Source organism: Musca vetustissima, unplaced genomic scaffold (genome assembly GCF_032173495.1).
Source record: "Musca vetustissima isolate MV318-11 ecotype Yass unplaced genomic scaffold, APGP_CSIRO_Mvet_v1 utg31085, whole genome shotgun sequence".
NCBI lineage: Eukaryota > Metazoa > Arthropoda > Insecta > Diptera > Muscidae > Musca > Musca vetustissima.
Genome location: NW_026874748.1, coordinates 46,509 through 69,415, shown reverse-complemented (window position 1 = coordinate 69,415; position 22,907 = coordinate 46,509). Strand labels below are relative to the sequence as shown.

Here is a 22,907-nt window from a genome sequence, read left to right as displayed (position 1 = left end):
TGAATAACGTTTTACATAGAGAACGCCATTTTCTTTTGTGTATGAAAAATGCTAACACTAGTAGACTGTTGGAAAGAAAAATACGAACAAAGAGTTATGGTATTAAGAAATTATTATTAGGTTTGAAGTTCGTATATAAGGTGGGGCGTATATAAGGTTTAACTCCAAAACGTAAAAAATGGAATGGAGTGTTTGCAAAATATTATTACGAGTGGGCCAATGTTTATATATTTTCGGAAGGACGATTTTCTACCCAATTAGAACGTAAAATATGCAAATATAGTCAAATCGGTTGAACAAAATACAGGATATTTATTCGTTTCCGAAACAGTGTAATGTTACCATTGCTTAGGAGATGCTATAATGATTATGCCCTAGTAATATCAGCTCAATCGATTCAATGGAAACTGCTGCAGGAGGTACATCTATGCACCTGAGTGAAGATATACAGTATGTCACGAATGACTTTACACATAGATAATTATTAAACATTTTCAAATGTAGAACCTCGAAACAACTCAAATTTTAGTATATTTGATATTTATTCGTTATTTATCGTAACTTTATGCTGCACTTAATACAATTTGATATAGTGAGGATGTGGCTTCTTTAGAAATGTGGCAAAGTTTTGGATACTCCAGCCCAAAATCCCGGCTGCAATATTGGATGAGTGGCACCACATTCCGAACAACTATGACTTGCAAAAATTGATCCATTCGATGAAAAACGTCTACTATGTGTGGTAGACGCCAAGGGCGGTCAAACAAAATATTAAAATTATGAACATTAATTGAAAATGTAAACATTTACAATTTTTTGTTATATACTTTTTTATATTTTAAAACTGAAATTGCTATTTCTTTAGCAATTTATCTCTGTACATAAAATAATTTAAAATATAAGTTTAAAAAAGAAATATTTTTGTTTATTATTAATAATATTGGAAAAGTTTTTATTTATTCAATGTGTAAACTCATTCTTGACGTACTGTAAATTCAATTTTTTTATGTTTATGCTGGTGTATTTTATGATCGTTTTTGTTTTCACTTCTGTTGTAAAAAAGTACGTAACGTAACGTATAGTAAACGTAACCGAGTCCGCGTGCAATGGCTATGTTTGTTTGTAATGGTTATACTATGTGCGATGTCTGTGACCGCAATTCATATCCGTCTAACGGTTATAATGTTGTCACTTTGTTCTCTCTGTTCAAGGGTTAAGTTTAGAACAGGGCTGTCCACACTAATACATGGAAATGTTTGTTATTGTATTTGTTTCAAATACACAATTTCAAATTTATATTTCTCTCTTATTAAACTGTGAGAAAAATTGTAGAAACTTGTATTTCAAATTTTAAGACAGAAAAACATTTTGTATTCAATGCAAATATGCTTGTTAATGATATATTTTCCTATATAGCGATAGATTTGCTTCTGTTTCACCAATCCCCATTGTATTGGTCACATATTTCGACTTTTTCTGAACTAATTTTTGGCAAAAATGTCCTAATTTTTTCGTTCAGTGTATGAAAACAAAAAGGAATGAATGACAATTTTGAAAATATTTTTTATTTTCAAATTTTTCTATTTTTATCATTGTGTGTGTGAGAGTTTTGACACACACCGACAGCCCATGGGACCTATTTTGGGCACTGCTGGTTTAGAACAGGGCTGTCCACACTAATACATGCAAATGTTTCTTATTGTATTTGTTTCAAATACACAATTTTCAAATTTATGTCTCTCTCTTGTTAAACTGTGAGAAAAATTGTAAAAACTTGTATTTCAAATTTTAAGACAGAAGAACATTTTGTATTCAATGCAAATATGCTTCTTAATGATATATTTTCCTATATAAATATAGATTTGCTTCTTTTTCGCCAATCCCCATTGTATTGGTCACATATTTCGACTTTTTCTGAACTAATTTTTGCCAAAAATGTCCTAATTTTTTCGTTCAGTGTATGAAAACAAAAAGGAATGAATGACAAATTTGAAAATATTTTTTATTTTCAAATGTTTTTATTTTTATCATTGTGTGTGAGAGAGTTTTGACACACACCGACAGCCCATGGGACCTATTTTGGGCACACCTGGTTTAGAATATGTTTTTGTTGTTGTGGTTGCTGTTTTTGTTAGTTACTTCTATTGTTGATTGTTTACAAAAATGTTTGAATGTAAGTGAGAAAATATGTATGTGTGTTTGATTTGTTTTATTTGAATAGTTAAATCCATTGTACAGGATATTGCGTTTTTTTGGGATGACTGTGCTAAATTTTATGGTGGCCAATATCCGATTAACGGAGTTATAGTACATTTGCATTGTACCGTATTTCGCTAAACCCAGTGGGTTTAAATTGTCATTTCCATTGTATATATGTCAAATAAATCCTCATAAAGAAGGTTAACCCGGTTAAACGTTATAATGTAAATGCCGGATATTTAGGATGTGATACAATTTTTTTCGTCACTTTTGATAACCAATCGGACCCTTGGTCGTCGTTATAAACGATTTCGAGTAAAGTTGTATATTTTGTTCCTATTGTTTAAATTTTCTGATTAATATTGATTGAATTTAGATAATAATAGTGCCGCATTATACAAATCCGATTTTCTGTATCTGAACACTTACTTCTATTAAGCCCTGGAGAAATCTTTACGCCAGCAGCACCACCAGGGTTGCATGCAAATGATAAATTATCACCATAATTGGAATTTATGTACAAAATGTGTGTGTGTGTGTGTTTTTTTTATTTTTCTATTTTTAAATGTATAAGGGTAGAGAGCAAGAAAAAATGTATAAAATGGAAATGAAAACATTAATCATTATTAATTATGTACGAGTATATGTGTGAGTATGTGTTATGTTATTGCCACAGGGATACATATTTCTGCATGCATGTATGTACCATACATGTGTGTGTGTGTGCATAAATTTATGATGCTGTTTGGAAAAAGGGGTGGCAAATGCAAAAAAGACAAATATGTAAATGTAAAATTTTTAAAGGTTCGGAAAAATATATATATAGATTATAAAATAAAATATATATATATAGTATCTCATTAAAATTTCAAGTGCAAATCTCAACAACTCTAGAAGATATAGGCGATTTATTGTGTCAGGCTCAAGCGACGGCAAGAGTGGCGTCATTACAAATGACGCGCGCGATAACTTAAACAACTTTTAATCCAATCGTTTCCAAATTTTAACACGTTATTCTAGATCTACATAGCGAGCGTATGAACTGAAATAAATCCAATCGCTGAAGATGTTCCCAATTGTAAGTATAAGTTTTTTGGTCGAAAATATATGATTTTCCAAAAAATAATTTTCTTTGGTCCTCCATTTTGCTAATTTTCGATCCTAGTTCATACCAGAAAACCATGCTGAATTGATTTTTTCCACATCAAAACTTTTAAGTTTTCTGTAAAAATACTTCATGAAATCGAATTTCCTTATAGAAAACCTTGCTGAATTGAATTTTTCTATATCAAAACCTTGCTGAATTGTGGTTTTCGATATCAAAACCTTGATGAATTGTGGTTTTTTATACCAAAACCTTGCTGAATTGAGTTTTTATATATCGAAATCTTGCTGAATTGAGTTTTTTCGTATCGAAATCTTGCGGAATTTAGTTTTTCTGTAAAAATACTTCATGAAATCGAATTTCCTTATAGAAAAAATTTGCTGAATTAAACATTTCTATATCAAAACCTTGGTGAATTGTGGTTTTTTATATCGAAGTCTTGCTGAATTGAGTTTTTTCATATCGAAATCTTGCGGAATTTAGTTTTTCTGTAAAAATACTTCATGAAATCGAATTTCCTTATAGAAAACATTTGCTGAATTGAACATTTCTATTTCAAAACCTTGCTGAATTGTGGTTTTCGGTACCGAACCCTTGGTAAATTGTTGTTTTTTATACCAAAATCTTGCTGAATTGAGTTTTTCTATATCAAAACCTTGCTGAAATGAGTTTTTCTATATCAAAACCTTGCGGAATTTAGTTTTTCAGCAAAAATAATTCATGAAATCGAATTTCTTTATAGAATTTATGTAAATTTATCTTTTCTTAAACTGAATTTTGTTTTAATATACGAAACTTCCTCATAAATATCTGAATTGAAAGTGTTTGAAGAATTTTGTTTCTGATTTCTAGATAGAAAAACCTTTGCTGAATTGTGTTTTTCTACAATAAACCCAAGCTGAATTGTGCTGTTTTATAAAGAAACGTCGTGCTTAACATTGCTTAATTGCAATGTTATGAAAGGAAACCTTGCTAAATAGCTGAATGAAGTTTATATAAAACAAGTCGGTTGAATTTAGTTTTCTTGTAGAAAAGAGCAGATTATTTATGTTTGTCCATTAAAAAATTTTAACTGAATTACATTTTTCTTAGCTGAATTGAGTTTTTATTTACAGAAAATCGTAAATTTATATTGTTTGCAGAATTTGTCTGCTGAATTGATTTTTGCGCCAGTAAGTCTATGCTGAATTGTATTTTTTTACAGAAAAAAAACATCTTGAATTGTGGTTTACTATACAAAAATGCAGCTGAATGGTGTTTTATTTACAAAAAAAATTAGCTGAATTTAGTTTTTCATGTAGAAAGAAGTAACTGGTTAGAGTTTTTTAATTAAAAAATTTAACTGAATTGAGATTTTCCCTTTATACAGTTAGCTGAATTGAGTGGATCACAGAATAATGTAGCTGAATTGAGGTTATATATATGAGCATTAACATCATGCATAATAGGATCGCCATATCCTCGAACTTTGTCCTATGGCACTTTCCTTCTGCAGTTTTCATATACTCACCAAGGTTTTACACCGCCAATAGGAATTTTCCACCTCCATACCCTGACCACGATTTTGTCTCACAGAGTAATTCGTCAAAAAAAATGTTAAGCAATTGTCAAACTGTGCGGAATCCAAAGAGAATAAACCTTACTCACATCCAAGTGTTCAAACAGTAACCAATGTAAAATGGATTTTCCAACTGCCTAAAGGGGATTTAAGCCTGGCTTTGTATGAAATATCAACTTATAAAGGAATATCGGAGTCAAACTTTAATTTGGACGACTTTATTCTTTATTCTTTTACAAGAAAAGTAGCCAACTTAACATGCCAATCCTGAAGTCCTCGTATGTGTTCCCCCTTAATATTATTAAAAAATATTTTGTTCCCCTATTTTTATTTTCATATAAACTTCGCAATAATTTATTTGCATTTTAGTAGATTTTTTATAGGGGTAACGTCGTGTGTGCGTTGTAGCTGTAAAAATACGGAATTTATATACGGGTGTTATCGCATTTTGTATTTGGCAATCCTAATTCGTATTTCCATCCCCATTGGGTGAGAAAAAAAAAAAAACACAAACATACAAAGAAATAAAGAGCAATTCTTGGGCGAAAAAAGAGATTTCTGAAGTGAAGAGTAAAAAAAGAAGAGATAATCAAAAATACAAAAATACTAACAAGAGAGAGAGAGAGAGAGAGAGAGAACACGCCAAAAGGATATGAAATATGACTTGTCTTTTATGGCAATTTCTAAACAGTAGTAGGCCAACAAAAACACATCTACGAAATAGTAAAAAAACAGGATGTTATCCTGGATGTTGTTGTTTTTGTCTTCACTTCTTTGTTTTTATAGATTTTTTTTCTTGGTGCCGACCTATCTTCATCTATCTATTTGTGTGTGTATTTCTCGGTATTTAAGACCCAACACGTGTTCATCAAAACTCATACCAATGCAGGATGTGATTTCTTGTTTCCTTTTTTGTTTTTCTTTTTATTTTGTTCTTGCATTTCGTTTTGTTACTTAATTTTGGGTTACTGACTGACGTCTTTTTTTGCCACAGTGTAGAGAAACAGACAGCAGTAGCTGCAGTAAACAATACAAACAAAGGAAAAGAAGGACATACACAAACGAACACATATGCACAACAGTCATACGTATTTAAAAATAACACACACACACTTGAGAAACGAGAAATGTAATTTGAGATTCTTTAAGGTTTGGTTGTTAAAAAAAAAAAAAAAAAAAAAACACCATAGATATCAACTATAAATATATTTTTCCATGAAGTCTTCCGAGGAATTCAAAAAACCAACAAGAACTACCACATATCAATTGCTAGAAAGAAACAGGGAGTTCCCCAAGGAGGGGTGATATCACCGGAACTGTTTAACCTCTCCCTTTCTGATATTCCACAACCACCGGACGGCATAGAGATCGTAATGTATGCGAATGATTGCACGATCATGGCGTCGGGTCCCATTATTGATGATATATGTGAGAGGCTAAACGTCTACATAGCCGATATTGTTAACTTCTTCCATCTGAGGAATATGAAAATATCCGCCACCAAATCAACAGTCACACTGTTCACCACATGGACGGCTGAAATGAAGCTCCCACTGAACATAATGGTCGATGGAGAATTGATTCCGACCACCAACTACTCCAAGATATTGGGAGTAACGTTCGACAGCCTTTTCAAGTCGTCCGTGCATGCCACTGCTTTATGCGATAAGCTGAGAAGTAGGAACAAGGTCCTCAAGTCGCTAGCCGGCAGCACTTGGGGCGCTGACAAAGAAACCTTGTTGACCTCTTATAAAGTGGTAAGCTATGCGGCACCAGTGTGGTTCGCGAATGTCAGTGATACGCAGTGGAAGAATATTCAAACCTGCCAGAACGCTGCCCTGAGAACTGCAACAGGGTGTCACCTCATGACTCCAGTGGACCATCTCCATGAGGAGACGAAGATCCTACCCGTCCATCGTCACAACTATATGTTGTCGATGCAGTACCTGCTTGGGTGTTATCGTCAGGAAGATCCCTGCCATAGCCTTATGGACAGGACTCCCCCACCTAGGCACGTCAGGAAAGATCTTCATGATCTAGAGAGAGAGGTCCAAAGGTACAAGCGTGAACCCCTAGATCAAGAAGCCTATAAAGCAGGTCTGAATGGTATTCACACGGATGCAGTCGCTCAGGCAGTAGAGCAATATCGAGTGAATACCATAATTGGAGACCACCCCCATCCATCGCAGCTGAGGAGAAGCAGCTGCCAAGGCAAACACGAGTAGTCTTAGCTCAACTAAGATCAGGATGGTGCAACCGCCTCAATTCATATTGGGCAAGAATTGTCGGCTCGATATCTAACACAGCATTCCTGAATTTGGAGGTAGAAGAAGCAGAACCAGACGATACATGACAAAACGACATGTATTCTGTTGCTACAACAACAACAACCACACATCAATTCAAAACAGTGTCATTTTGATCGGTCAAAAAGTTAGGTCTTAAGACCTAATGATGTGAAAAGTTTAGATCTAATCGTATACTAGAATCGTACGAAAAGTACTGAAATGTACTAAATATGGTACCCTTTTCATTAGGCAAATGTGAAGAGCTAGAATTCTGAATTTTGGAATGTGGGTTCATTTGATGGAATGTTAGAAAGTAGTATCACATGGTTTTTGGAAATTCGACCAATAAATGTACGAAAAGTACAAAAACGTTACTAAATTTAGTTCTAATTGTGTATATATATACATATATATATATTGCTAGAATCTTGAAATTGTATATGAAATAGAGGTTGGGAACTGACGGAAATTGTTTAAGAAATTCGTACGTGTGTATGAAAAGTACTAAATGGTACTAAATTTGTTACTATTTGCATTTAATTTTGGTACTATAGAGATGGAATCCTGGAAATAGGAACTATTGGAGAGATGAAATCCTGGAAATAGGAACTATTGGAGTACAGGATTAAGATAGCTTTAAAAAATCGTACTTATGTGTATGAAAAGTACTAAATTGTACTATATTTGGTACAAGATTTATGTGAACAGACAGACAAAGCTAGAGTCTTAAAATAAAATGACGGTTGGATTGTGGGATTGAGGTAGCTTAGGAAATTCGTACGTATGGGTACGAAAATTGCTAAATTTTACTAAATTTAGTACAATTTGGAAACCTGAAATTTGGAATTAAGATTACTGTTATGGATTGAGCTATGGAGACAGCATTGGAAATTCGTATTTATGTGTACGAAAAGTACTAAACGGCACTAGATCTGGTACAATTTGGATTTGGGTGAACGAAGAGAGTTGGAAACCTAAAAATGTTGTATAAGAGTCAATTCTTGTCGTTCTCTTTTGAACTTGCTTCTTGCGTCTATACAAGGCAATTCGGTTTCCAAAATATGTTTCTATTTGTTGTTTTTTCACATTTAAATACATATACATATATAAAACGTCAACAAATACGAAATACACAAAACGAATTGCCAGAAAATTGTCGGTACGAGCATTTTTTTTCATTTTTATTCCCCTTGCCCCTCTCTCTTACAAACAAAGACTTGTCGCAAGTAAACTCGCCTAATCTAAATCAGGACATACTCAAATTTTCTCCCTTGCTCTTGATTGAGTTGCCATATTTTAGGTAAAATCAGCAGTGCTACCAAAATTTCAAGGGAAATTTATATTAAAACATATGGCAGTGCTGTTAAAAAAAACACACATATTTTCAAAGATTGTGAACGTTTTTTTTTTAACGAATTAATAATAAAATGGAAGAAAAAAATGATCGAGGAAATAAAAAATAGACATAATATCCACTTTTTTATTATTCATTAGGTTTAAGATATGTTGAATAAAATGTCTGTCAGAAAATGAAAATCAACAATTGACATTTTGTGCTGCTAGCTCTCTCGTTTTCACGTCCGCCAAAAAGAAGTATGCCGCTGACTCTCTGGTTGTGTTTAGACACTAATGGTTGCTGTTGGAGTGTAGAATTGAGATATGGAAGTTTAGTACTTCTTATGTACTAAAAGGTATTGTATTTGGTACAACTTGATTATGTGTGAAAGGATTGAGTTGGACTCCCAGAAGTTTAGAATTAATATTACTGTTGGATATTAGAAAATTCGTACTTATGGAAAGTACTAAATGGTACCTAATATTTGTTTTTGAGTGAACGGATAGGGCTGGAATCCTGAAAATTGGGATTAAAACTAGTGTTGAAATGTAGAATTGAGACATGAAGGTAGTTTTGAAATTTCGTGATTATGTGTACTTAATGGTACTAAACTTGGTACAATTTAGTTTTGGTTGAACGGATAGAAATGGAAACATGATATTTCAATTATGATTACTGCTAGAAATATGATTCAGATAGTTAAGGAAATTCGTATTTATGGGCACGAAATGTACTAAATATGGTATAATTTGGATTTATGGGAAGGGTGGAGCTGGGAGTCTGAATGTTTTGCAAGGTTGAGGATCTTTTGAAAATTCGTACTTATAGGGAGGGTGCTAAATAATGCAAAATTTGTTGTAATTTGCATTTGGCTGATAGTATTTACCCAAATATTGTGTATAAACTCGTTAAATGACGAACCATTTGACGAAGGCTGCCAAAACTTGGCTCAAATATTTTTAATGTCAATGGGGTCTCTGGGTCCATGTTTTGATATAGCCCCCATATAACCGTTCCTCCCGATTTAAGGTAATTTTTGTATATTAGCCATATTTTACAATGAAAATTGACTGTAATTTGACACAGAGAGTTCTCTATGGGTACCAAATATCCATGCAAAAATTTATTGACGTAGGTCCACGTTTTCAGGTAGCCCCTATATAAAGGTACCCCCTATTGAGTATATACCCAAATTTTGAGTATAAATTCATTAACTTGCGAACCATAATAGTATCGTTTTGACATTAAAACCATGTGAGCCAAATTTTGGCAGCCGGCGTCAAGTGGTTTGTCAGTTAAGGCAGGGTGAGATAAAAAATCGCCATAATTCTTACATTTTTTTAATTTTATTGAATGAAAGCAAAAAATGTCGGAAGTAGCATCAAATTTTAGAATAAGTTTAGATTTGTTAGATTTAGTTACCTTTGGCACGAATTATGGCCTTCAAACGGCCAACGAAACCGTCACATGCTGCCGAATTTTACTCTGCGATATTCTGGCCTATCCCCGGCGAAGCGCTTGCTTGATGTGATCGACACTTTGGAATTTTTTAATGCCAACCTTGCTTTTCAAAATACTCCAGACACAATAGTCCAACGGATTGATATCCGGAGTTTTTGGTGGCCATTGTGCCCTGGAAATGAAGCGAGGAACCTCATTTTGTAAACATTTTTGGGTAGCGCGTGCTGAGTGCGATAGTGCTGAGTCCTGTTGGAATGTCCAAGGACTGCGGCCAAAATGTTTGCGTTTCCTCCAGAATATTTTCGCAATAATATTCGGCATCTATTCTGATGCCACGGTCGATTAATACGAGCGGAGAGCGAACATCGGCTGTTATGGCGGCCCGCACCATCACCATGGCTGGCGCATGTGTTCTGGTGGCCAACCGAAGGTGCAAATTTTCAGCTGATCTCTTTGGCAAGTAAACTGCTGGGCAATGAATGTTTTCTCGTCGGAGAAAACCAAATTCGGCAGTTCACCATTTTCGGCCAAGCGAAGAAACTCTTTTGAGTCCATTTTCTTTCGGTTGCGGTGTGAGTTCTTGCATTTTTTGGAATTTCAATGGTTTTACCCCGAGCTCATTTTTCAATATTTGCCGAATGGAATATTGCGATATGTTCAGCTCACGAGCCATTTTTCGGCCACGGCCACGCGCGTTTCGATCAAGTCGCTTCTTTACTTTTCAAACCAATTTTGCTGATGTTGCTGTTTTCTTCCGTCCACTTCCTTGACGTCGGGCTACTCTACCAGTATCACGGTAACGAGCGATGGTACGAGACACAAAAGATTTATTCACATTTAAATGCTGGAGTGCTCTAAGGATAACCACTTGTGGTGGCTTACCAGCCAAATATAAAGAAATCACACTATGCCGCTTGAATTCCATCACGAATAACTTTTTTTCTAAAAAATTCTTTTGTACGCTTTTAAACAATATAAAAAGCTGTCACTAGAATAATTTTAACAGCTGTCGGACGAGTGCCTTAGAAATGACAGCAGTCTGAAGTTGGTTGCAGTTTTTCCATCTCACCCTTTACACCCTCATTAGCCATACGGTTGAGGGTATACAACTCCTTGTACATTAGAACTTTTTACCGGGTTAACCTACTTTATGAGGATTTATTTGACGTATATGCAAAGGAATTGACAATTGAAACGCACTGGGTTAACGAAATCCGGTTAAATGTAAACGTACTGTACAAATCGAACAATTTAGTGACGGAGGTTAACAGAACGAGTGGACGGAACGGCTCAATATCAAAAACAAAACACCGATATATAATGTTTGGATCAAATAGATTACCATCTTTGTGGGTTATTGTGTCCACAATGGAGAGGGACTAGAAATGAAATTTTAGCCTCCGAAACCCCGGAATGTTTGGTAACGTTATAGAGAGACTTTATCAAACCGAATTCTATCACAAAAAATATTCCTTCTATGAATATTTTGTGGTATTGCAAAAAGAAGAAATAAAGTAATACAAATGTCATCTGCTATTATTTTGCACAGTACTATATATATGTACTAGTATATATATATATATATATATATAACACTTTTTATATTCCAAAAAAATCTAAATTTATAGTTTTAGTTGCGAGTACTAAAAAAACTGGTAAACTTTTTATTACCTTTTCCGACTTCTGGGTGGTGGATGGGGCGGCAATATGGTTTGCAAACAAAGAAAATCTTCAGCATTGAGGAAACGCAAAAGTAGGAAAACTATTTGGACGAAAACGTAAATAGAAACGAAATGGTACGAATAAAAGACGTGTCTGTGTGTTACCAACCACTATTTTCAACACAAAACTCGGGGAGATGGGAAGAAGGTTACCACCTTCCTTCTAGCTGACTGCCTATATATATTATACCTAAGAAATGAGGAAGGAAGGCTGGTTGGTAGGTTGCTTTGCCGTCACAATTTATTGCTAAAAATTTTAGCTTTTGCATCATTATCCTTGTGCTTATTTACTTTTGCATCCATTTACATTGAATGTGTTTATGTGTTGGTAAGTGCTGTGACTTTTGTTTGTGGTGGTATTGGTGATGGTTGTTGCTAAAATGGATACAAATATTTTACACAAATTCTAGTCATGACTTTTCATTTTAAATTTCTCCTTTTGAATAAAATTTGCAAATATGAGAAATTATGTGTAGTTGACAATTTCCCATCCTTCACATATACACATGTAGTTATTACACTCATACTCATACTATGATAACAAATATTCATAATTTTAGTATGGCTGCTGTTGTTGTCATCGTCGTCGTCAGTCACCACAATTCGATTTGCTAAATTAATTCTGGAACAAGCAACCTTAATTATCTAAATTCTTCATACATAGAATATATAATGTGTATTTCTTCTATGTATGTATATACGTACACTCACATACATATATACACTCAATGTTAGTGTTGTGGGGACGCAAAATATCATTTAGCAGTTGCGGCGGTGTCGATTATAACGCCGCAACGAAAAACCCCACCGCCGTTAGCTTCGCTTATTTGTGTGCAGTCAACGAACAAGCCTTTCGCAAATATAGCATATTTCAAATAATTTTCCGTTTGTGGTGGCATGCGAAGCCAGTATTCAAGTGTATATATGAATACATATGTATAAAGGGGTTTTACTAATTGCTGGGTGGGTTAACAATTCCCCAATGTAGCCGTTTGGCATACACCTTAGATGCCACTCTCCTAAAATTAACTCAAATTTAAAATTCAAAACCACCCTCCCCCATCCTGCCCCCACCATTAAATGATTTAATTTTTTAGCTTTGATAAAGTTCGTCGACGCATTCTGTCTATGCCTGGTACCCATGTAACTCCCACCCTCCCCATATCGCTCTCACCTTCCGCCACATAATTTCTCAAATTATCACAGGAATCAACCACCTAAATGCGAACACATGTATATACATACAAGTACATGTGTATATGTGTGTGTGTCTATTTAGTTATATTCCAAGTTTGGTCATAACTTTTGGGCATTATACATATATGTAGGTACATAGGCACACGTTTCAAATGCCACACACCGCACTACACATATAGAGTCGTTGTTGCAATTCGCACAATTTCGGAATTGTTGTGAACTGTTGTCAAAGGATTCGCACGTTCGATATGAGCCAATCTATATTAATAAAACGATTCAATCTTGAAATTTGGGGCAGAGTTACTCTTAGCCCGAAAATATCAGATAAGGCTGGGTTTTTGGAAATTCGTACTAGGACGGCACGAATGTACTAAATATGGTAGCGTTTGTATTTGACGAATCTTGATATTTGGGGTCAGAATCATTGTTAGTCCGAAGGTAACAGAAAAACTGGGTTTTTGGAAATTCGTACAGATTCGTATCATGTAAACGGATAGAGCAAAAAAATTTAAATTGAGATTTAGATCAAAATTGAAATGTAGGGTCTAGAACGGCACGAAAGTAATAAATATGGTACCGTTTACATTTTGCGCACCGGTCAAATTAGAGCTCTTACATGATGGATTGTAGAAGTTTTTTTTTTTAATTCAAACTATGAGTATCCGAAAAGTACTAAAATGTACTACATTTGGTACAGAATTTTGGTTAAACCGTTAGAGCTGAAATTTGGAGTTAGGACCGCTGATGGGGATTGTGGTATGTCGGTTGTTTTGTACTACATTTGAATTTGGATGAACAAGAATCCTAAAAATGCTATGTAGGATAACATTAACTGTGAGTAGTAAAAGTCGGAAAGTACCTCTCGGAGCGCTTCAATACCGAACTAGGATTCAGACATGGTGACAGTTTGTTGTTGTTGTAGCAGCCCTATTGCTTTTACACAACGGGCTGAGGTGACAGACGTTGGTCGAGTAAGACTCGGGTCGTTTCGGATCGTAGACCCCTCTGTCGTGGAAACGAGGTGACAATTTGTCGTGTGACCTGCTGGAAAAGGTCATACGTAATGCAAATCCGACGACATCGACATAATGGGTCGAACATTGCGAGCAGCAATAGGCACTTTTGAACAAATTGAGAGCCAAAGTGGGACTTACAGTAAATAGCGAGAAGACCAAGCCGATGGTATCAACGATCTGGATCTGAAGCATGGGTACTTGCGCAAGTAGATGTGGACGGCTCTTACAGTGTTTGAGAAAATAAATTCTTCGAAAGATCTATGGGTCCATTTGCGTCGATGTTGAATATCTTCGTCGAATGAACCATGAGCTATACCATCTATTCTCGGACATCGATGTTGGCTAGGTCATGTTGTGAAAATGGATGAGGATGACCCAGCTCAAAAGGCATATAGAAAAGAGAGAAGTGATTGTTCACGCAGAAGGGGAAGGCCACGAATTCCAAGGAAAGATCAAGTGGAAGACAACACCTGATCTGCGAACTAGACCAGCCATGTCAAGTACGTAACCCTGAATTATTAATGATTTTTTTAGAGATTTGGGTTTACAAATTTTAGAGTTGCCGCAAAAAATTCATCACACCATAACTCAAAAACGTGACGTATGTGGAATTTGTCCATTTGGGATATTAACCCTTGAAAATTTCATGATATTTACCGAATGAATTTCTTTTCCGATTTTGAAGAAGCAATCTTCCCCTATGGCCCATGAGAGGGGATAACGGAGTGCAAAGGATTAATCCTTAATAAGGAATTTTTCACATCCCCTCCAAGGACCATGTTCTCCATTTTGTCGCATAATTTCATTGGAAAAATAAACCCGAAAGTTACTTAATTGTATAAATTTGCTAAATATTGATTATTATTAATTAAAAGATATTTGCATGGAAATATCTCATCAGTTTTAATTTTGAAATGTACCCCTATGTGAGTGGACTTGTGAAGTGTACGTACGGTACGGGTGGGGTGGTGTTGGTGGTGGTACAGTACACTCTCTGTACACTTTGATTATAAATTTTAAAATTATGTACATATGTGTTGAATAATATAATAAATGTGTGTGTGAGAGTATCTATGTTCCTATAGCATTAGATTATAAATATATAACCAGAGGAACACCAACAACAACAGCACATGCACATGAATAAATGTAAATTGAAATGCATAATATTTGGTTGGTTGGTTGGACGTTTGGTCATACATAAAATAGAGGGGAGGGGCAGGGACAATTGGGCGACAAACAGAGCATAATAATATAATATATGCAAAATATACAAATGTACAGGATACATGTTTTGATGTATGTATGGCTAGGTGTGCGTCTGTATGTGTTGATTATGCGTAGATAGAAAGAATAATATATACGAGTATGTATGTAAATTATATTTATTTTGTAGCACACACACACATACAAACAAATATCAAATTTATTTTCATTCTTTTTGTTTGTCTAGTGTTGATAATTTGTACTGTGGACCTGTTTACCATCTATACTCATACAGGCACACCTACATATCCTTGAAATTTGCAATCCTTTAGAATAGACAAAACCTCATAAAATGTACAAATGTTTTAGACGGCCTCCATCATAACTCGTTTCAATTCGAAAAATTATCTCCATGTTCGAATTTCATGTGAGCTAAATTCGTTCGTTAGGTTTTATGCGTATGTGTGTGTGTGTCCGCATATATGTGTTTGTATTTAGTTTAAAGTACAGTACTGAAAATGTCCTTTTGGGGGGGGGCAACACATATCACACATCTAATGAATGTGCCTCTCTATTTTTGGTTTAGTATTCCTTTGCCGTTTACTGTCAGGATGATTTGGGGCGGGGGGAACAGACATAGTAAAATCAACCGTCTCCGTATTGGTGTGTGTAAATAAGCCAGTGTGTGTTTATCCATCATTTAGAGATTTAATTAAGAATTTAGATTTTGTATTTGTTCATAGAGAAATAGAGAAACCATAAAATAATGGATCTATATTCGAAGGATTTTTTTTTTTTTTCTTCTGTACAACAATGAACATGGGCACTCCAAACACAACGGAATGGAAATATAAAGACATTGAATACTTCATTTACATCATTAAAAATAAAAAAAAATCCATGTTGTTTTGTGTTCTTCTTCTCTGATAGATATTGTGTGGAGATATTGTGTGTCCGAAAAAAAAATAACCATGAGCCATAAATGAATTTCTCCAGAGAATGAAACTATGTCATGAGGGTTTTTGTAGCCCCCATCATAAGCCGAATTGTTTATTAAATTTGTTATACCGTTTGCCACACATCGAAATATTCTCTGGGTACCCCAAATGACGGCACCTCATTTAAAGATAGGTCCCAATAATTATAAGTAAATCGACTATGGACTAATCGATTAATACTAATACAAAAATGTTTAATGAATATTTTCATATTTCATTTATAGTTAATTTTTTCCATATTGTACATGTATCTCGCTTTGAATACTTGTAAACAGGGTGCGGAGAGTGCTTAAAATACACTCTTTCTCACGAATGCTCACGGGCGAATGTTTTCAATTTATCGCGAATGATAAAGTAAAAATGAATGAACAAACATATGCAATCTCTCGCGAATGTTCGTATTGTACGAAAAATTCACGAACGATAAAACTTCGCTGCAAGCGTCGCCGATTCATTCATTCGCGAGCATTTGTTGCTGAAGAATAATCTTTTGAAAAACTCAAGAAAAAAAATGTTCGCGAATGCATGCGAGCACTGTTAAAAACAACCACAAACAAAAATGTCATAAAAAAAGTAAACACAACACACAACAAATGTATGTGTGAAATAACAAAGTGTGTGGAATAACAAAACACATGTGACATGTCCAACAACTATTGAGTTCACGAACATTCGGTGTTATTGTTGTTACTGTTTTGAACATTTACGAGAATTCGGGAATGTTTGTGTTCATTCGTGAGAGAATTTCAGAAAGAATTTCAACCACCAAACGAAACGAACGATCCTTGTTGTGTGCTCTCACCCGTTTGTTATGTGTGTGCGAACATTCTTAGGCGAATTATCGTTTGGTAAAGAGTTTTGCGAGGTTTTACACTTATCGTGATCGGGATTGGTGTTGAGAGTTTCTCTCTCTATCATTGGTAAATTGTCAATTGAGTTGGAAAACATTATCCCAGAAAACTACAAAAAGGTACCTAAAATTCTACTTCAAATGATAATAAATCTTAATTATTTACAATTTAAGCGTGAATGTATTCACGAATAATAAAAAAAATATACTTTTTGTGTTGGTACGTTTATGTCAATTCGTACCTATTGTGAACAAAAAGTACGCTTGTTACAAAATTAAAAATAGCGCAACTCTAATTATTCTCTCAAGTGAAAACTACTCTTAAAACCAATCCCAATCCCGATAAGTTTAAAACCCCGCTTTATCGCCATAAAATCATTCTTTTTTTTAAGTTAATTTAAAAAATAATTCAATTTTGTTTAACAAAAACTCTGTTCCTCTGTGTAACTTAAAAAAAATATATAAAAATGAATTCAAAATATTATTACAAAATCTATAAATCTAAAATTATGGACTTCATACTAGAAAAATCCCTCATCAATATCATCAGCAATCCATTTACTATCGAACATGGCACCCCATTTGGCTGCCTCGCCACCTCGGACCTTGACATTATAGCAAACATTTTCGGTCTTCAAGACACTCTGGCACATAGTGTAGATCTTTCGATACACCCAAAATATATTCATTGGGATCGACAAAGAACATGGTCGAAGCATTGCTGCTGGTAGCGATTTCCTCCTCATCCTTAACTTCTTTTTCTTCAGAGGCAGGATATGTCATTTTCTTTTACAGGCATTCCAATCGTTCATTTCTCCACCCTCATCTCCTCCTGCACCCTCACCATCATTCTCTTCCACATACTTAATATATTCTATAAAGGTATATGCCTCAATGAATTCCTGCACCTCTGGAGAATAGGCTCCACGAAATTGATACGGTTCATGGCCATGTATTCATGCATTTTAATTCATTCGCGAGCGAATTTTTGCGCACCCTGCTTGTAAATATCTTATAACCATTAAGCAAGCCACAATTTTCTCCATAAAATGTAAACATTTCAATAATATCACAACTATTTTCCTACTTCGATCTACTTTACCACAATTTTTGCTCATTTTTCCTCTCTCCCTATCTATTTTTTAACAAAAACAAATGTATTCCTCCCAAGAAAAAAAGCACCAGCACAACCATAATTTATTGTTCGGATGTGTTTTGTATTGGTCTCTGTCTCTCCCCTTACTTGGTATTTGTTATTTGCAACAGTATTTAAGTTTCTGTCGCCGACTTTCCACTCACTCAATTGTGGCTAGTTTTACATTCCATTGTTCCTTTCAAACACTGGTAGCAACCTCTGCAATGGTGTTACAAAAATTCGCATATACATTTTCCAAATTATTTCGATATAAATGCTAAATTCAATATATCAAATACGAGCAACAAGCGCAAAGCATGATTTATGGTGGTTCTAATGACGCAGAATTTGAATATTAAGGAAAATAAAGAGAAACGAGACAAGACATAACGAAGAAGAAAACCAGTGAGCGGAGCAGTATAGTCGGACGGGGCCGACCATACGATACCATAGACAACTACCACGGAACTCTAACCTTCTGCGGATTTTTAATGCGAGCCTGAGCAATATTTCGTGATATTTGCACGCTCTTGCCGATAAGGTCAACAGCAGCTCTTCCTTACACTGGCCTATAGATCGACTCGAAAAAAAAACACCAAAAAATATGTTTTCGGTCCACTTCATCACAATATTATTATCTGATCATTACCGAAAATTGTAGGTGTTATCCTTGACCATAACTGGAACCTCATGGAACAGTTTAAAGCGATCAGCGCTATATTACCGCCCTCTAGTGTAGTATCTGAATACATAAGCAACTGTAAACATTTAAGTGTAACTCCGACATCTGAGTACAAACGACCATATAATTGGTATCAATTTAAAGGTCAACCACTGCCCTTGGATATACTAACAACTTTTCGGGTCTGTGTCCTTCAGGGGTAAATCTATATGCTATAGAATACAAATTTTGTAATTTTTCACACAAAAGTCAGGGTTCATTTGACCCGCTAAATATTGACCGATCCTTATTAAAACATGCATGCTTATTCTTTGGCCCGATCCCCTTCTATATGTAAAAATTCGCGATGTTTGTGTCATAATTGAGGCCTCTGGAGCGACCAGAAAACCCGATAAAAATTGAGTTTTCGGTCCATTTCATCCCCTAGATATTAACCCATCTTTACCAAAAACAATAGGGGTCTTCATTGGCCAGAACCCATCCTACATGCAAAATTTCGTGAAGATTGGTCCATAACTGTGTCCTGTATCGTGTTTACAAATTATAATGGACAGACGGACGGACGGACACACATGTCTAGATCGACTCAGCTAGTCGAGATATGACGATCGGTATACTTAAAGGTGGGTCTAGGACCAATATTTCGCGGCGTTACAAACTCTTGGGGCTGCACAAAGCTATAATACCCTGACAACATAGTTGTGTAGGGTATAAAAATCAAAATAAAACACTAAAAAGTTGTTAATTTTCACTCTCTGACAAGAAACCAGTATTTAATGTTTTATGAATTGCATTCATAAAACGCAGAAATTGTCTCAAATTGTCCACAAATTATTCCAAAACATTTTTATCTTTCGAAAATCGATTTTGAACAGGTTTGCCAGAATCGAAAGGTCGAATAGTCGACTTTTTGTGCTCGGCTACGTATCCCAAGTCCACAAACAACCATACTTCCCAACTGTCGGTATTCTGGACACACACAATCAAACAGGCTGTAATGTAGTATTTTGGTATTTGGTATCATTGGGTATAAAATCTCTTTACCCAAAACTATGTAACGCTACTCCCATTATTCGGCAATTTTTAGTACGTTTTTCAATCGACTTGCCCCAATTTAATATTTTGGCTTATCATTGGGTAGCAAATCTTTCCATCAAAAATTATCAATATTGGTTGTCTCTACCAAAATGTATCAATATTGACTCAAGATTCGGGGTAGCACCCATTTAACATTACCTCTCAAAATTTCGACAGTTTGGGAAATTAGAAAACGTTTTTCAATCGAATTGCCTAAAATTTGAAAATTTGTTTTTTTAATTGGGTGTCAAATCTTGCTACAAAAAAATATACATATATATATACAATAGAATGACCCTCACATAAAATTTCCGATCGATTTTAGATATTTTGTGTATACACCTCATTGTGTGTAGTATTAAAAGTTTGTTCCGACGAATTCAACGACGTTTTTACATCTTAAAAACTCTGCATTATGACTAATGAGGCTGTATACACTTCGACAAAAATGTATCTCATCTAAATATCGAGTTTTGACCCCATGTTTCGTTGGACGAAATCCTTTTGAGACACTTTGGCTTTTGTTTCCAAATATCCTTCAGCCAGTTCGTCTGGATGTCTGGTAGATGCTCCCGGTAATTGTTGTAGGGATTAAATGGAGTAACCAATGTTCAAGTACCTCCTCTACAAATGATCCACATTTATATACCCCAATTTTGGGATAATTCTCGCATCGCTACGTAAGCTAATATTGCTGATCAACATTGAAAATGTGCAAATGGAAAGTCGACTATTATATGCGGACCCAGATTGCAACTTTCTCACGAGGTTTCCGAACCCACCAAATCAAATAAGCGAGTATATTTTGTAAAGCTTTCTACAAAAAAGCTTGGAGAATCAAATGTCCGTAACTAGTTCAAAGGAATTATTCCGGAAATGGAACGATCGATACTAGGTCCGACTATTTCGTACATCTAGTTCCTTATTTCTTTTGCGGGGCGAACTAAACGAGATCGAACCGTAATATTGAACTATAGTTCAATTCTTTTGACTAAATTCTGCATTCATCTAGTTCATTGTTCATCAGTTGATTCGGCCACCGTTCGTAATTCACTACCTAGCTCGTTGATCGGTCATAGGCTATGATAACTGGTTCGTTTTCATGCTTTTGTCCTTCTCTTACAAAAAAATGCGAACCTTTTTAATAATGTTGGAATTTTTGAGAACTATGAATCGATAAAGAACAGTATGTTTTATATATTCTTCTTTGTCAAAATTAAAAACAGAACTATGTGAACGAAACTAGATCGTATGCCCATTTCAGAGAATCGTGGAATTGAACTAGTTCATCGCTCGTAAAATAAACTTATCAAACATATTGTGAGAACTAATAAACGTTCTTTATTATAGTTAACATCCCTGTGGGCTGCAGGACTGCATTATAAATTAATATCCTGCTAATATATACATACCAAATGGCAATATGACATTGACCACAATGCATATTGTTGTATTGCAACAGATAGCTAACAACAAATGTCCAGGAAATGGTCAAGTGATTCAATAAAAAAAAGAAAGATAGAACAAACAATCCACTTACCTGACAGAATTTAATAAAGTTCTCCACAATTATCGATTTATCGTTGAGTGTCATCTGACCGGTAAAACGTACACCCAACTGTTTGAGATTCTCTTTTTTCTTGGCTGGCAACTTGTTCATGTGCTGGAATATACCCTCCTCCACCTTGTGCGACGGATGTGCTTCAAAGTTCTCCACAATGGTGAATGTGGCCAAGGGCTTGGGTGCAGCCGGCGATGCTGCTGCCGCATCTGGATTGGCCGACGATGATGAATTTGTGGAGGAGCCAGCGGCACCACCACCAACACCCAACATAGAAAAGTCACTGTGACCCTGATTGTTGCCACCACCCTCCGAAGAGGTATTCGAATTGGAAGCATTCAAATGCGAATTGGGATACGTCAGCGAGGACAATTCCATGGAGGACTCATTGGAGCTATGGGCCGAATTCATGTGATGCATATCGTACATCATGTGCTTGGAATCATGATCGTAAACATCCACGGCCATGGGAGTGGGTGGATGATGGTTGCTGTTCGAATTGCCGTTGCTATTCGAATTGCTGGAGGCGGGAGTTTTGCGTGAGGAACGTGACACTTTGTGGGGTGTGTTATCCAAATCGATGAGACTGGAATTATTGGCATTTAGGGAAGGTTCTGGTTTGGTGCCAATGGCTGTGGGACCAGGACCTGGACCACTGGAAGCACTGCCATTATGTGGATGATGTTGTTGCTGGGAGGCTGAACGTTGGTGTGGGTCATGGGGATTTGAGGAATCACTGTAATCATTCGAGTGACGCAAGTATTTCATAAATTCAAAGGAACCATCAAAATGTGCTTGTTGCTGCTGCTGATGACCAGCGGCATTTGGTGGTCCACCATGATGTGATGAATTAGCTGCTGGATGTTGTGGTGCCCATCTTTGTTGATGTTGTTGCAAATGCATTAGAGGATGTGTAGGTGGAGTATTGGCGACACCGCCATGCACTTGACCTTGGTGAACCTGTTGCTGATAATTGCCACCTCCGGCAGCATAATGTTGCCCACCGGCAGCTTGCGGCTGAGTATTTTCCAAATTAGAATTGTTATCATCGTTCGCCGCATCTGTGCCATTTGTGTGATAATGTTGTTGCGGCTGCTGTTGTTGTTGGTATTGTTGCGGCGAACTATTGTTGTAGACTTGAAAATCCTCGAAAGAGGAAAATCTCAATTCGCCATTACTTAAATATTTCGAAAATTCCGATGGATCATTGAGGGAATTTAAGAAGAACGAACTAAAATTACTGGAGATGCAGGACATTTTGATGGACAAAAAAAAGACGAAAACAACACAGAAACGAAAAATAAAAATAACAATGAAACACAATGTGAAGACTTGTTGTTGCTGTTGCTGTTTGATGATGATGATGACCCACACAACAAATTGTTGACTTTACGGGTGGTGGTCGTGATGGTGTTAGCCGGATTGTTTGCGTTTTTTCTGTTTTGTTTTTGTAAACACCCAAGGTCGCTTTAGTTTTGCCGCCTTGCCTTAGTCTCTATGTCTCTCTTGTGTGTGTG

At 35.7% G+C, this 22,907-nt stretch overlaps 2 protein-coding genes and 1 long non-coding RNA gene across 3 annotated transcripts in view; all 3 read right to left on the bottom strand.

Annotated features, from left to right (window-relative positions):
• Positions 1–22,661, bottom strand: part of LOC133336370 (myb-like protein Q) — a gene marked incomplete at its 3' end in the record, with an annotated part of 40,866 nt that extends 18,205 nt beyond the window's left edge. Inside the window, exon 1 of the mRNA XM_061544668.1 lies at positions 21,370–22,661. Within this exon, the coding sequence (XP_061400652.1) occupies positions 21,370–22,647 (1,278 nt within the window). The remainder of the gene's footprint in view (positions 1–21,369) is intronic.
• On the bottom strand, positions 10,486–11,022 carry LOC133336460 (uncharacterized). The gene is made up of 2 exons (XR_009754545.1): positions 10,963–11,022; positions 10,486–10,824 (listed from the first exon to the last, which is right to left on the bottom strand). It is a non-coding gene; the product is annotated as an uncharacterized LOC133336460 (long non-coding RNA).
• LOC133336467 (uncharacterized) lies at positions 17,453–17,888 on the bottom strand (the record flags this gene model as incomplete). Its single annotated transcript, XM_061544769.1, has 2 exons — positions 17,453–17,656; positions 17,729–17,888. Coding segments are annotated over 2 exons (360 nt in total), but the record flags the coding sequence as incomplete, so codon positions are not given.
• Positions 22,662–22,907: the final 246 nt, after the last annotated feature.